The sequence below is a fragment of the Cavia porcellus genome, unplaced genomic scaffold, assembly GCF_034190915.1.
Source record: "Cavia porcellus strain 051 isolate PalLab524CR breed Dunkin Hartley unplaced genomic scaffold, mCavPor4.1 scaffold_16, whole genome shotgun sequence".
NCBI classification, from domain to species: Eukaryota; Metazoa; Chordata; class Mammalia; order Rodentia; family Caviidae; genus Cavia; species Cavia porcellus.
The window spans coordinates 17,243,979-17,258,990 of record NW_026947499.1 but is presented as its reverse complement, the minus strand read 5'-3'; the positions used below and the strand labels follow the sequence as shown (position 1 = coordinate 17,258,990).

Here is a 15,012-nt window from a genome sequence, read left to right as displayed (position 1 = left end):
GTGAGACCCTTTCTCAGAAAGAGAAATTAATTAATTAATTAGAAATAAAAATAAAGCACCTGTAACTTTTCTTAAGTCAAATGGTATACTCCCAACCTCCCTGCTATTCCACTTAATGTTAAGAGGTATTGGGCAACAGAAGCATGGATCTTTGGGGCTATAAAAGCTATGTCTTTGCTGTTTCTAACACTCTCAGTCATATTATCTCCCGCATTTTTCTCATCACCTATTTACCCTTCACATGTACTTAATGCTTAATTCTTCTTTATATCTCAGAATGATTTCTCAGCTTTCAGCTCTTTTTGTAGCATCTCCTAATTTCCTTTGTATGAACTATTTAAGAAAAAGAAGAAAGCAAAAATAAAGTGTGGAATAGAAATATTTTTCTGTCAGAGCCTATTCATATTAGTGTCAAATCTCTGAATGATGAAGTCAGAAGAAGAGAAAAATGTCAGAAAATAGCAGTGTCCCAGTTCCTCACTAGAAAGGTAGAATATTTGGATGTTACTAATTGCTTGTGCTCTTTGGGCTTGTTGATAAAGTAAACATTGGGCCAGGTGGAGCAGAACTGTGCCAGAGAGTTCTGCCTCCATTTGTAGCTCCTATGCCTCTTGGCACACACATTGGATAAATTGAGATTTGGGTACAAAGTCAGGTGTCCTCCGCTGTCAGTAGGTCAGATTAGTGTTTATCATAACCCATAGACATTTTGAATTCTATCCCTCCTTTATTCATTGTCCGGTGTGTGTCACTAGACCCCATTGATTGATCTTTCAAAATAGTTTGTATATGGGGCTGGGGATTTAGCTCAGTGGCATAAGCGCCTGCCTTGCAAGCAGGCAGTCATGAGTTCGATCCCTGGTACCAATAAAAAGGAAAAAAGACAAAAAAAAAAAATTTAAAACAAAATAGTTTGTATACATCATCACCTCTTCTGTTTCTGCCTCTTACCAAGCTGAACTCCCACATTGAAACTGTGTCATAGTTTAACCTGCTTATTCTGTTGACATCTCTTGTCTCCCTCTTCAGTAATTCTTGGTGATACCAGGGCTGAGTGTTGTTTTATCATGGAATCCAGCACCAAGCAGAGTACTCTAAAATAGTCATACATCATAAGATAGGATGGAGGAGTTACCAGCAACAGTTAAGCTCACTGGAACTTTTGACAGATATTAGACACTGCAAGAATATAGGTAGTTGTTCGATTTTTAGGTGTGTTGAATTTGTTGTGATCATCATATGTGCAGGTGGACATACCCTCAAAAATATTGAACATTTATTACTGAAATTCAGTCTCTTAGAAATTCCCCTTGCCAGGCAGGCATGGTGACACACACCTATAATTCTAGTACTTGGGAGACTAAGGCAGGAGGATCACTTCAAGTTCAAAGCCAGCCAGGACTACACAGTGAGACCTTACCCCCCCCCATTTATTTTTTAATCTATTTTACTTCAAGAAGAAAAAAAAATTAAAACATTTTCAAAACACATCAATCAGGGGACAACAGTGGTACATACATTGCACATTGTCATTCCCAAATCTTTTTCCCAGAGCACAAGACATCTTCATTCAGTTGTCCAAACAATACCCGCACAAATCTTTCTCTTAGTGAACTCAGAGAAATCAGTAGTGTAACTGTCTTAACTAGTTTTTTAATGTACTTATATATAAACATATACATATTTTGTTTCAGATTCTCACACAAGTGAGATAGTACAATGTTTATACATGTATGTCTTACTTCATTGAGTATGGTATCAAGTTACATCAATTTACCTATAAAAATCTCCAGTTTATCCTTCTTTATGGTTGAGTAATGCTCAATTGTATAAAAATACCACATCTTTTTTAATCCATTCGTCAATCAATGAGCATTTAGGTTGTTTCAAAGACCTACCTATTACAAATTGTGCTGCTATGAATATGAGTGCACATATATTGCTGTACTGTGATGTTTTTAATTCTTTGGGGGAGATACCCAGAGGGGCATAGCCATTGTTAAATGGGATATATAATTCTAATTTCTTGAGGAATCTCCATAGTGATTTCCACTGTATTTGCACCAGTTAGCATTCCCTCCAGCAGTGGAGTAGGGTTCCTTTTTTGATTCTTTGTGTTAGTTCCTGTGTATTTGGGGTTTTGTTCATAAAGTCTTTGCCTAACCAGTGTCTTCAAGAGTTTTACCCACTCTATCTTCCAGCAGATTTAATATTTCTGTTTTAATATTAAGATCTTTGGTCCATTCCAGTTTTAACTTATTGCATGGTGAAAGATATGGTGAGACCTTGTCTTAAATATGGGCGAAGCACAGTGGCAGGAAAGGGAGAGATTCCCTTTGTTCCAGAAATTAGGAGATAACTTTTTGGGTTTAACTTGGAGCACCATAATTTAAATTGTTTTGTCCTTTTTCACTTATCCATACAATTAGTTTTGTCACTAGAATAGGGGAGTACCAAGAAAATAACCTTCAACCTGTAGCATCTGTTTTTGACATCATCGGAAACTTTCAAGTCTAAATTTTGGAATAGTATGATGCTTTCTACACTCTTTTCCAGAATCATTTCTAGAAAAAGGAATTCTTTTATTCTTTTAATGAGAGGTTGTTTTTTTTTCTTATGGATGTTGTTTTGTTTTTGCGCGCGCGCACACACACACACGTGTGTATGTTTTTGAGGCAGGGTCTCACGATGCAGTTCAGACAGGTCTTGAACTCATTTTGTATCCCAAGCTGATGTTGTACTTGCAGCAGTCATCTCCTTCAGCCTCCCAAGTTTTGGGACTACAGACATGCACTACCGTGTCTGACTGAGAGGTTTAAAAATAGTTATATCAGACTTTCTATGTTATAAATTCTTTTAAGTTTGATAAAACTTTTTATTGTGAAAAAAATACTTAGAATTTTCAATTTAGTAAATCATTTGTAAGCACACAATCCAGTGCTGTTACCACCATCCATATCCACACTACTTTCTGCTCCATTTCACCCGCCCTGTTAACCTCTATTCTTTATATTTCTATAAATGTGTCTATTTTAGCTGTTTTGTAAGTGAAATCATACATTGGAAAGGACAAATAAAATATTTGGCCTTTTGTATGTAGTTATTCCCCTAGCATAATGTTTTCAAAATGCATCTAGATTTTAGCATGTATCAAAATTTCCAAGTGTGGATAATACTCTTATTGTACATACATACCACATCTTTCTTATCCACTAATTCATTGATGAACACTTGGGCTGCTTCCATGTTTGAACTGTTGTGAACAATGCTACTGTGAAAATTGGTATACAATTAATGTGTTTGAGACCCCACTGTCAGTTTTTTGAGACATATATCTAGGTTTTTGTTGTTGTTGTTGTTTGTTTGTTTGTTTGTTTGAGACAGGGTCTCCGCATTGTAGTTCAGGAGGCTGGTTTTGAACCCACTACGTAGCTCAGCTTGACCTTGAACTCACAGTGATCCTTCTGCCTCATCCTCCCCAGTGATGGGATTACAGGCATGTGCTACACACCCAGCATCTAGGTTTTATTAAGTTTTGTGAGCATATATTCTGAGTTGGCATTTAGACATTTAAAAGTAGTTCCTTTAATGAAGCATTAATCCTATTAAAAATATTAACACAAATTTTTGCATTTTTAAAAGAGATTAAAGTACTTACGTTATTTTGAATAGTGATACAAAGGTATCATCAAAAATCACATGATACATTTTGTCCTGTAAGCTAGTCCCTTGGCAAAATAAACTACACGCCAGCTTGTACCTATGTACTGAGAAACCCAATTACCTTGTAAATATTTATACTATAGCCAAGAGTCATAGTTTATGTTGCTGGACACATACTGAAATCACAATAAAATTCAATATTATTGAAATTGTAATCTTAGGACTTAACAGAGTTTTTCTAGGAAGGAGTTGAAGCATTGGATACTAATAGAAACCTTTAATATGAGTTCTCTTTCATCACCCTGCTTTTGAAGGTGGTAAAATATATCTGAAAACAAAATGATTCTAGCCTTGAAGACCTTTCATATGAATTTGCGTGGTCACCAGTATCTCTGATGGAAGTAATCTTTTTTTTTTTTTTTTTTTGTCTTTTTCCTTTTTTAAATTGGTACCGGGGATCGAACTCACGACTGCCTGCTTACAAGGCAGGCACTTATGCCGCTGAGCTAAATCCCCAGCCCCAGAAGTAATCATTTTTAACTGTACTAATGTTATTAAAATGTAATTATTAAAATATGGTACATTTCATCTGTGTTCTTTCCGTAAAATACTTAGTACTAAAGAATAATAAACTATTTGTTACCAGTGAAAGTTTAATAGTATTTTGATATTTCAAAGTCAGCCTTATCTTCATGGCCTGACTCTGAGATGCTGAGGACTATTACAAAACCGCCATGCCTACCTTATATAGGAAAGTAAGAAACCCTTCTGGCCAAGTCAGCTCAGAGATCACAGAAACCATCTTTGTGAAAATGAAAAGTTAGCCCTCCTTCCAGGCGACTAAACCCATTCATTAGAACATGAAAGTTCATTGAACTTTACCTAACATCCTTCCCCTGGGAGGAAGGAGTAGACTGTGCTTTAACACTTCCCAGTGCCTTTGGTGGGTACCTTTGTACATTAAGCAATGGTATGCAGCAGTGTTGGAGAATTTTTCTCTAAAGGACGAGATACAGTAAATATTCTGACTTTTGTGGGCCATATGACCTGTTATAAATACTCAACTCAGCTGTTGAAGTGCTAGGGCAGCCATAGATATTAAAGAACAAACTTGGCTGTGTTTATTGAAATTAGCAGTAGGTGATAATTTGCTGACTCCTGGTATGTAACAACCCATAGCATTTTTCTCAGTACATTATTTCTCTATAAAAACATTGCATTCTGCCACCTTGTATGTTATGTCCTTCTGTTAGATCATAACATACTTAAATGACTTACTTTTTATGGCTTACATATAAATGATTAAATTTAATGTGTCAAATTTATATTTGATAAGACAGTTACTATCAGTCTTAACATACAATTGTACATTGCTTAGTTAAGCAGAGATGCATTCTAATAAATGTACCATTGGGCAATTTTGTCACTGAATGAACATCAGAGGTTATACTTACACATAGGTGACTACAGTGTCACTAAGCTATCACATACGCTGTCAGTGACTACAGTGTCATTATGTGACACAGTATGATTTAAATTTGTTTTCTCCTTACAACATAGGGAATTTTTTTCCCTTTACAATATGGGAAAGAAGAGAATTATAGTATTGTGGGCGTTATGGCAGACAGTTTTTTTGGGTAAAAATACAAATTCAGTGCTATTACAATGTGTGGGCATAAAGTAGAAAACTGTAGCAGCACTTCTTTGTAAGCCTGGAATACAAATCATTTTTTATGTATAATTGAATCTAAAACTCTTGGACAGCAAAAATATTCAAATACCTTTTGATATTTTGTGATGAGTGTTTGAGGAGGATTACATGTGAAAAGGTGCTAGTGGTTTGTGTAGCCAGGGCTTGGGTTAAAGGTCTAAGGTAGCAGTTCTCAAAGTGTGGTCTATTTTTGTTTGTTTTTATTTTTGTTGAGATAGGGCCTCATTGTGTAGCCCAGGCTGGCCCCAGGCCTGTGGCAATCCTGCTGCCTTAACCTCCCAGTGCTATGATTACAGGCATGCACTATCATGCCCAACTGTTTTGTTTGTTTGTTTGTTTGGTCTTTTTGTCTTTTTGAGACAGGGTCTCACTCTTTATTTCAGGCTGGTCTTGATCTCACTAGATAACACAGGTTGGCCTTCACACAGTGATCCCCCTGTCTCAACCTCCCAGTACTGAAATTAAAGGCGTGCGCGCATAAGCACATCAGATTTCAGGTCAAAAAAACTTTTTTGACCCTGTTATGTAATTTTAATTTGTAGCCCAGGTACAAGTAAAGGCACTTCAAATTTCTACTATTACATAATATCACTGTAATTCACATGAACACAAGCTCTTAGAGGCCATCCATTTAAGAATGTAAGTGGTCCTGCAACCAAAAAATGTTGAGAAATACTGAGTTAAGGCAGGATCTGTTCAGGGCTGGAATGGTAGTTGAGTAGAAAAGAATGCTTCCATTGTGTAACTGGAAGGCTGACACATAGAACATGTTATAGAACAGTACTTTCTGTGTCTCGGTTTGGTCTGGTTTTAAGCAAGATATGTATTATAAGCACTTGCTGGTAGAGTAGCTAGAAGTAAGATGTTTGAAAATAATTACTAAAATCCAGTGTGATTCTAAACATCTTAGCATGAATAACATAGGAGAGGATTTTCTAGTAGTGTTTTGCCTTTGTCTGCCAAGGGAAAAGCTTGAGGGAGTGTAAAGAATCTAGGATATGTAAAGAACTAATAAAAAGAAAAAAATAGATCCCTCCAAATTTAAAGATCCAATTTAAAAGTGGGAATCTGAGTAGACATTTCTCAGGTGAAAAAGTAGAGATGGCAAATAAGTATATGAAAAAATATTCAACATCACAGGTCATTCAAGAAATGCAAATTCAAACAACACTGAAATTCTATCTCATCCCAAAAAGAATGGCTACCTTCAAGAAACCAGCCAAAAACAAATGTGGGAGGGGCTGTGGAGAAAAAGGAATCCTTCTCCACTCTTGGTAGTAGTGTACACTGGTAAAACCACCATGGAAATCAGTATGGAGTAAAACTAGAGATTCCATTTGACCTAGCCATTCTCTGTCTAGATACCTTCCCAAAAAGACTTAAAAGCATACTGCAGCAATATATGCACACTCATGCTTATAGCAGCACAATTTGCAGTAGCTAAATCTCATTAAATGTCCCAGATGCCCATCAACAGATGAGTGGATAGAGAAAATATGACTTTATATACAGTGGAGTACTACTGTGCCATCAAGAAGGATAAGCCTGATATATTTTTAGGTAAATGGATGCACTTTGAGAAAGTAATTTAATTTTAAGTGAAGTAAGTGGAACACACATGTTTAAATACTGTATTCTTTCTCTTGTGTGAGAAACCCAAAGGGCTAAGAACCATAATGGAGGCTAGATATTGGGAAGTAAGGAGAAAATGTTTAAATGGGAAGGGATACAAGGAAGAGTAAGAAAATAAAAGAAGGAAGAGAATAAAAGAATAGGATAATAGAAAAGAATAAAATGGAAGGAATGAACAAAGTTTTGTAAGTGGAGAGGGGATGGAGAATTGAAGGAAGGGAAACGAAAAAAGAATTAAGATACAGGTACAAATTCCCTATGATGAATGTAATTGTTATGTCACAAATATACTAATAAATTAATAAATTATTTTAAAAATTAGTGGTGACTGTATAAAGTATTTCAACTCAACAGCTGACCTCTATATCATTTGGCCAAGTCTTCAGTTCTGTTAAAGCATATTTGACTAGCCTGATTTGGGTGTGTCTTAAATGCATGCATTTACTTTGTTTTCTTATAGTTCAGTTAGAATTTCTTAATTCTCCGTGTGGGCAGCGAGAATAAAGGGGAAGTTCAGGAGCAGTGCTTTTCTTTCTCCTTGTTCATCTCCATCTTACCAGCAGTGAAAACTTTAGGACATTTTTGAAACATCTACATGGCTGTTTTTATGAACTTAGAAAGTAGATGAAAAGAGAGCCTACATTAAGAGGCCGGGGCTTGTATGACTTTAGACAAAACAAACTGTTTGGCAGGGGTAAAAAAAAAAAAAGAGAGATAAGACTTGAAAATAAGGTCTCCAAAAGTCACAGGCCTGAAAAGGAGCTGCAGGATTGGGAGATGTAGAGGAGCCAGGGGTATGGAAATTGTAGGATTCACTGAGTCTTGTCAGTGTGGGAAATAAGAGAAGTGGGTGCCAGGGGCCTAAGTGCCTGCCTGTCAAGTCCAAGGTCCTGAGTTCGATTCTCAGTGTCCCAAAAAATAAAAAAGGAATTGCCCTTTCAAGAGAAGTGAGTGCCAAGAATAAAACTATTTCTTAAGAAGATCAGATATGAAGGAAGGAATAATGACTAGTTTTAGACCTGCTGGCTTTGGAGAGTCAACAAAATAAGATATAATCAATAGACATAGAAATAGAAATGATATTTTAGTAAAATACTATTAGCCAATTCTAATGTAAATTAATAAAAATTTAACTATTGAGGCTTTCTGTCACGGGTGTAATTTAGTAGCTATATTAATACTTTTAAAATTGGGAAATTTGTAAATATACATTGTATATCACACAGAGATGAATTACTAGCTGTGAACTCATCCATTTATGTTAAACCAGCGTGTTTCCTTTTGTTATCTGCAGTGTTAATTTATACTTTTTCCTTAAAGACATAAAGTCAGTCCCATGAGGACTTACGGTTTAATTTTTTTCTTATTTCTCTAGGGCCTATTCCCTGGTGGATTCCAGTCAAGTGTCTACATTTCTGATATCCATTCTTCTTATAGTCTACGGTAGTTTCAGGTAAGAAGTTCGTGAAATGAGGCTGATTTCAGTTGGAATCAGAAGCAGCATTGCTCTAAAAGCGTTGGCATCCAAACTATTCTGTAGAAAGAAACAGGACTGAAGCAGATGGTTTGTTTGTTTGTTTGTTTTTATATATCGGGAGTTGAACTCTGTACCCTTGAGCTTGGCAGGCAGGTGCTTATGCCACTGAACTAATATCCCCAGCCCAGCATATTTGAGTTAGGATGAAATAAATCTTGTATGTATTCTTTAGTTTGCTGCTGTTAAGCACTTCTTGATTTTATGACATTAACATATTAATGGAAATATGCAAAAGGAAATTGCTTAAAATTCTGATCTGGAAATAATAACTTAATCTGAGAGCACTGATTATTGGGAAGATTACACAAAGGGGGTTCTTATCAGTGATTGTAGCTTTAAAGGAAACAAAAAATTTAAATGGAAGAGTAACTCAGAATAAGAAAAAATTACTAAATACCTATATAAGTGGTCAAGATCAAAGTTTAGATGGAAGATGTTTAGTAGATTTAGAAGAAATAGGGAAACCAAATTAAAAGTGCACCTAAAAAAACTGGTAAAGTTCTTTACCTTGTCTTAAATGCTTTTAAGTAATTAAATTATATCCTTACAGAAATTTACTATTTTTCTTAACAAAGGTGTTGGCATAGCCACTAGTGAAACAAGCAAAGCTGCTGCTAGTACTTTTTTCTGGACATATAGAAATAATTTTATAAGGTTGAACCTTAGAGTTGTGCATGGTAGCATTACCAAATATTTTCCTTACTGACCTTACAAATAATGAGAAGGATCCTGGTGAAATTCTCATTCTAGCCAGAAGCCATAGGAATAGGAAGAAAAATCAAGAAGCAAGATTTCCTTCCCTGCACTACCTATAGTTAAGAGTGGAACTTCAGTGGTTGTATAATTCATTTAATTTTGTGTATGACACTTGAAAATGACGGCTGCTTGAGGAATTTTTTGGAGGGGGCAGTACTAGGTATTAAACATAAGGACTCACATGCCACAGGCAACTGTTCTAGCACTGAGCTACTGCATATCCCGCCCACCCCAGCCTTTTAAGAAATTTTAAGTTCGAAAACTTTCAAGTTAGGGTTACAATTAGGGTGATAAGTGAAATAGCCAGGCACGACGACTTTGAGCTATCCAGTGTGATGTCTAGGTTTCTTCTTTCTTTCTTTCTTTCTTTCATTCATTCATTCTTTTTTTAGACAGGGTCTGTCTGTGCAGTTCAGGCTGGCCTTCAGCTCACTTTGTGGCCTAGGCTGGTCTTAAACTTGCAAGGATCCTTCTGCCACAACCTCCCCATTGGTGGGATTACAGGGGTGAGCCACCGCCCACACCCAGCTGATATCTAGATTTTAGTGGGTACTTTTTAGAATCACAAACTTTGCTTAATAATCAGTAGATAAAAAAATACTGTTGAAGTAAACTGATCAAAGTTTTAATGACTCTGAAATATCTACTGAGAAACCTGAGTCTGTGACCACTCTTAGCAGAAATCAAGCCAAAACAATTTAGAACTGTATCCGTGTGACCTTTGTTATCTCTATTCCTATTATTTTTATCTCATTTTTCTTCATTGGATATATCATAAATGAACATTTAAAAAGATTTTGTAGTTAAAAACACTCACAAAAGGTAATACTTTATGAGTGCACTCTACCACTGAACTAAATTCTCTGACCCTCTTCTCCCTTGTTTGTTGTTGTTTTCATTTAGACAGGTTTTCACTAAGTCTGCCCAACCTGGGCAGATCTGCAATCCTTCTGCCTCAATCTCCTGAGTACTATAGTTGGGATTATAGTTGTGAGCCACTGCTCCCAGCCCTTACAATACTTTCATTAATGCAAATAATCTTTTGACATGTTGTATACATTTTCATAATCAGAATGATTTACATTCTGATCCTTTGCACACAAAACATGTTTTCTACAATCATCTTCATGTTAGCTTTTGCCAATTTAAGAATTGTGGCTTTTGACTTTTTGAGACAGTATTTCACTATGTAGTATAGGCTGGCCCCAAATTCACAGCAATCCTGCTTCAACTTCCCATATGCTAGGATTACAGATACAAGCCTGTGCTGTCCTTGTGGGTTACTATCTTATTCTACTTTTGTTGGGCAATTTTATTTGTTGCAGTGGCTTTTTGTGTGTTTTCTCACTTTTGGTTGAATTATACTCTTAAGCTAAATAGCAGGGTTTTATTTTGTTTTGTGTGGTTTTTGTTTGTTTGTTTGTTTTTAGGCTTTCTGAAAGTTTTGCTATGCAGTTCAAAATGGCCTTGAGCCCATTTTGTAGCCCAGGCTGGTCTGGAACTTACAATGATCCTCCTGCCGCAGCTTTAAATACCCAAAAATTAAATTACTTCACCAGAGAATATGCATTGTCTTAATATATATTACCATATTTTTTTCCAAAGTGTTACACCAATTTAAGATTGGAGAGTTTCTTATTTTTTGTTCTTTGGTTTTTTTGGAGGCAGTGTCTTACTATGTAGTTCAGCCAGGCCTTGAACTCACTGTGGTCCTCCCTGCCTCAACCTCCCAAGTGCTGGGATTATGGGCATGTACCACCATGACCAGATGGGAATTTTTTTTGGCAGGTAAGGGAGGTAGTGTTTAATCAGGAATTGAACTCAGGACCTCATGCTTGCCAGGCAGGTGCTTAGCTTAGCACCACTAAGCTAAGTCACTGGCTCCTTTTCTTTCTTTCTGTCTGTCTGTCTGTCTGTCTGTCTGTCTGTCTGTCTTGGTTTCCTTCCTTCCTTCCTTCCTTCCTTCCTTCCTTCCACCAGTAGAGAAACTCAGGACCTGGTTCTTACCAGGTGGGCACTGAGCTGTATCCCACCCCCTAGCGAAGTATTAAATAAAGCTTTATAGCATAAATGTAACATAGAATGAATATCACATAGATTAAAAGGATTTCTTTAGCGAACTTTATTAAGGAAGAAACCCAAGTCCAACAGTGTGATACAGAATGCCACTCACCACCACACAAACACGCAGACACAATAAGGAATGAATCAAGGTGCTTTGCACTGAGCTACATTCCCAGTTATTTTTGGTTGGTTGTTTGGTTTTTTATTGGTTCTTTTTGGACAGGATTTCACTAATTTGCTACATTGCCCAGGCTGGGCCTGAGTTCAGGATCCTTCTAGTCTACCTCACCCTCCCAGAGTGCTAAGATTACAGGTGTGAGCCATCACACCCATCAAGGTGATGTAATTTTAAAAAGATGACACAACTAGTTGTTAATGAAGTTTAGATTGGAAAAAGTTCAAATTCTCAAGACTTCTTGTCCCCAGTACCTTTTTGTTTATACATTAATGTGTAATGCATTTTCTGCAAGAAATAAATTGTGATGCCTTTAATTATCCATTTAAATTGAACTCATAAACTGGTGTCATCTTCCCTTTTGTTTTCTGAAAGAGATTATGTGAAACTGTGTTATTTCTTCTTTAATTATTTGATAAGGATCCCCAGAGACCCCATCTAAGACCCCATTAGACTTTTCTTTGTATTTTTGTTCTGTTTTGTGATTTTTTTCTCCACCTTTGGAGGAAAAATAAAGGGATTAAGTATGCATAACAAATGTACTATTTATACTTTTTAAATATAGTTTATTGGCAGCTGAAGGCTTTCTAAAACACATGCTATTGATCATCTTTTAATATAGTACATGTATTTTGTTTTGTTTGCTCTGTAAATCAAACTGACGGAGCTATATTGCAACCCTCTCTTAACTTTACTTTTATTTTGAAACAGGATCTTGCTAAGTTGCTTAGGCTGGCTTCAAACTTGGAGTTAGTTCCCTGCTTCAGCTCCCTACATATCTGGGATCACAGGCAAATGCCACCATGTCCAGCCATGATGACTGTACAATTGATCTTGTATGTTGTAGCGTTGCTGAATTCATTTTTGTTAGTGTTGGCAGGTTTTTTTGTTTTGTTTCTTTGCATATGAATTCCTTAGGACTTTGTACACACAGAATCCTGTGGTCTATAGTTTTGCTTCCTTTCAATCTAAAAGCCTTTACTTTCTGTTTTACTCTATTTTCCCTTGATTGTGCATGCTAGTGTTTCTGGCATAGTACTGAGTAGAAATAACAAGGAAGTGACATTTTTCTTCACCTTGTTCCCAATCTTAAGGGGAAAGCACTTCTCATTAAGTATGATACAAGCTGTTGTTTTTCATAAGAGCACTTTATCAGCTTGAAGACATTTCCTCTATTAGTTTTAGGCCTGTTTTAAAGCTTATCTCTCTCTCTCTCTCTCTCTCTCTCGTCTTTGCAGCTGATCAGAGAAAATACATACAGATATATCTTTCTTACTCATAATCAGTGTATCCCAGAATACTTTTATAAACCTATAGGAAAATACTAACAGAAAGAGAAACAGAAAAATAAAAACACTGGAACAGGATGATTGTGATGAGTGCATAGACCCAGGAATTAAAATATGAGATTGATTTAGAGAATTTCTTGAGTAGATTTTCCATCCTATCAGAAGTTGTGTGTTGTAAACAAAGAAATAACAGGCTAGAAATAGATCCAAAGGGAAGACATGTGTTTCAGGTGGATGGGGGTGACTGAGGATTGAATTAAGGGCCTTCAATCTTAGCTGTATCCCCAGCCCTTTTTACTTTTTTAAGGCAAGGTCTAGCTGAATCACTTGGCCTTAGATGCCCAAACTAGGCTCGAACTTGTAATCCTCTTGCCTCAGTCTCCCAGAGTGCTGGGATTACAAGCAGTGCACCTCACCTCCAGCCTGGCTAGAAGGCACACTTTTGGCTTGTTAAAGCAAATCATAGGATTTTTGTAGAGTAAGTACTGCTGTTTTAACGCAAACATCTACTTATGTGATTTACTTGACTGGGTTAATAAGACTTTAGAGATAATAAGAATTGTATTTTATATGCTTGTGCTACCCATCATGCTACATATGTGTAATAGACTATGTCAACCAAAACAAGTGTGTCCGTCCCCCCCCCCCCCCGTCGTACTGGGGATCGAACTCACGACCTCCTGCTTGCAAGGCAGGTGCTTACACCACTGAGCTAAATCCCCAGCCCCACAAGTCTTACTCTTGTTCACAAATCATGATGTTCTAAATGTGTTTGCTGTTTATCGTCTTTTGAACTACTCTTTGCCATTCTATAACATGTCCTGCTTTAAGAAGGCTGAAATTTACAGAAATTGAAATTAAAGCAAATGACTATGTATGTGGTAATGTGTGAACACATTCTCTATATATTTAACAACTTAGTATGTTTTGTCTGTTTGAAGCAGTGGAGATCAGACATAGGACCTTCTCACTGAGCTATATCCCAAACTGTCTGTTTGTTTGTTTTGAGATAGGGTCTCCGAAGTTGCCTAGCCGTGTGCAAACTTGTGATCAACATGCCCCAGCCTCCTAGTGTACCTATGATTACAGGCATGTGCTACCATGACCAACCTCATATTTTACTTTTGAATATTCAACTTGAAATACTGTAAATTGTTTTAGGACACATATTTAACTTAAAGCTACACTCAAACTTAACAGGGCTTACCTTGTAAATTCTTCCTTCATTGTATTTGGATTACAGTGCAGGGAGGGGAATTCTTAAAATGGCAAGATAAAATTTTTCATTTTGCCTGTCTTCTCCAGTGTTTCCATTGTACTGTTACAGAATTCAAGTGGATAAACAAGTATAACTTTTCAGTAAACTAAATTTTTTCACCTTCATTTTGCTTCCTGTATTTATTCAAAAGAGTTTCAGGTCATTTACTAAGTTTTACAAATTGTGATAGAAAAATTGAATTAAAATGAGGGCAAAGAAAATTATGGGTGGAGACAAAACATAGCCAAAAATAAACTAAAAAATATGTACCATGACACTGGTAATCTTACTCCTATGGCTCACAAATAATTGTAGTAAGCCAAGAATTGGAATCCAGTAATTTAAGTGAATTGCAACTGTTCTGATCTGAAGATGAGAGAGATATAATACCATTTCATAGTTTGCAGGTACATAGCAGGTAATTGAAAGTTATGACTCATGACTGTTTTACTGCCAAGTGTGGCCTATTGTTATATTTTATACTATCTGGAGAAGTGAATGGTTAGTTAACTCATCAGCTGGTTGTTCCTGAATATTGATCACTTAATAATGGGCAGCAGTCCAGACATGTAGTGCGCACTGAATATTGACATTTTCTTTCTTTCGAGATACTAGAGATTGAACCCAGGGAGCGCTGAGTTACATGTCCAGTCTCTCTTTATTTTAAGACATAGTTTCACTAAACAGCCCAATTCGGCCTCAGACTGTCAACACTTCTGCCTCAGCATCCCAAGTAGATGGGATTATAGGCGTACACCACCATATCCACCCAGATTTTCTTGTCTTCACTGTACTTGCAACATATTTGTGATTTATCAGAACCAGGAACCCTAACAAGGGCTAAATATCGGCCTGCGTTTCCCCTTATCTTGAAACAAGCAATATGAGTTGTCAAAGGCAGGCCTCAGACTTTGCTTGCAAGATCCT

General features: G+C 36.6%; 1 protein-coding gene across 3 annotated transcripts in view; it reads left to right on the top strand.

Moving 5' to 3' along the window:
- Sppl3 (signal peptide peptidase like 3) overlaps positions 1–15,012 on the top strand; it is a 111,670-nt gene that overhangs the window by 66,893 nt on the left and 29,765 nt on the right. For 2 of the 3 annotated variants that reach the window (XM_063225775.1, XM_063225777.1), the window contains exon 2: positions 8,382–8,459. The exons of the other annotated variant lie outside the window; for it this stretch is intronic. In XM_063225775.1, coding sequence (XP_063081845.1) covers positions 8,382–8,459 — 78 coding nt within the window. The remainder of the gene's footprint in view (positions 1–8,381; positions 8,460–15,012) is intronic. 3 annotated transcript variants of the gene reach the window in all.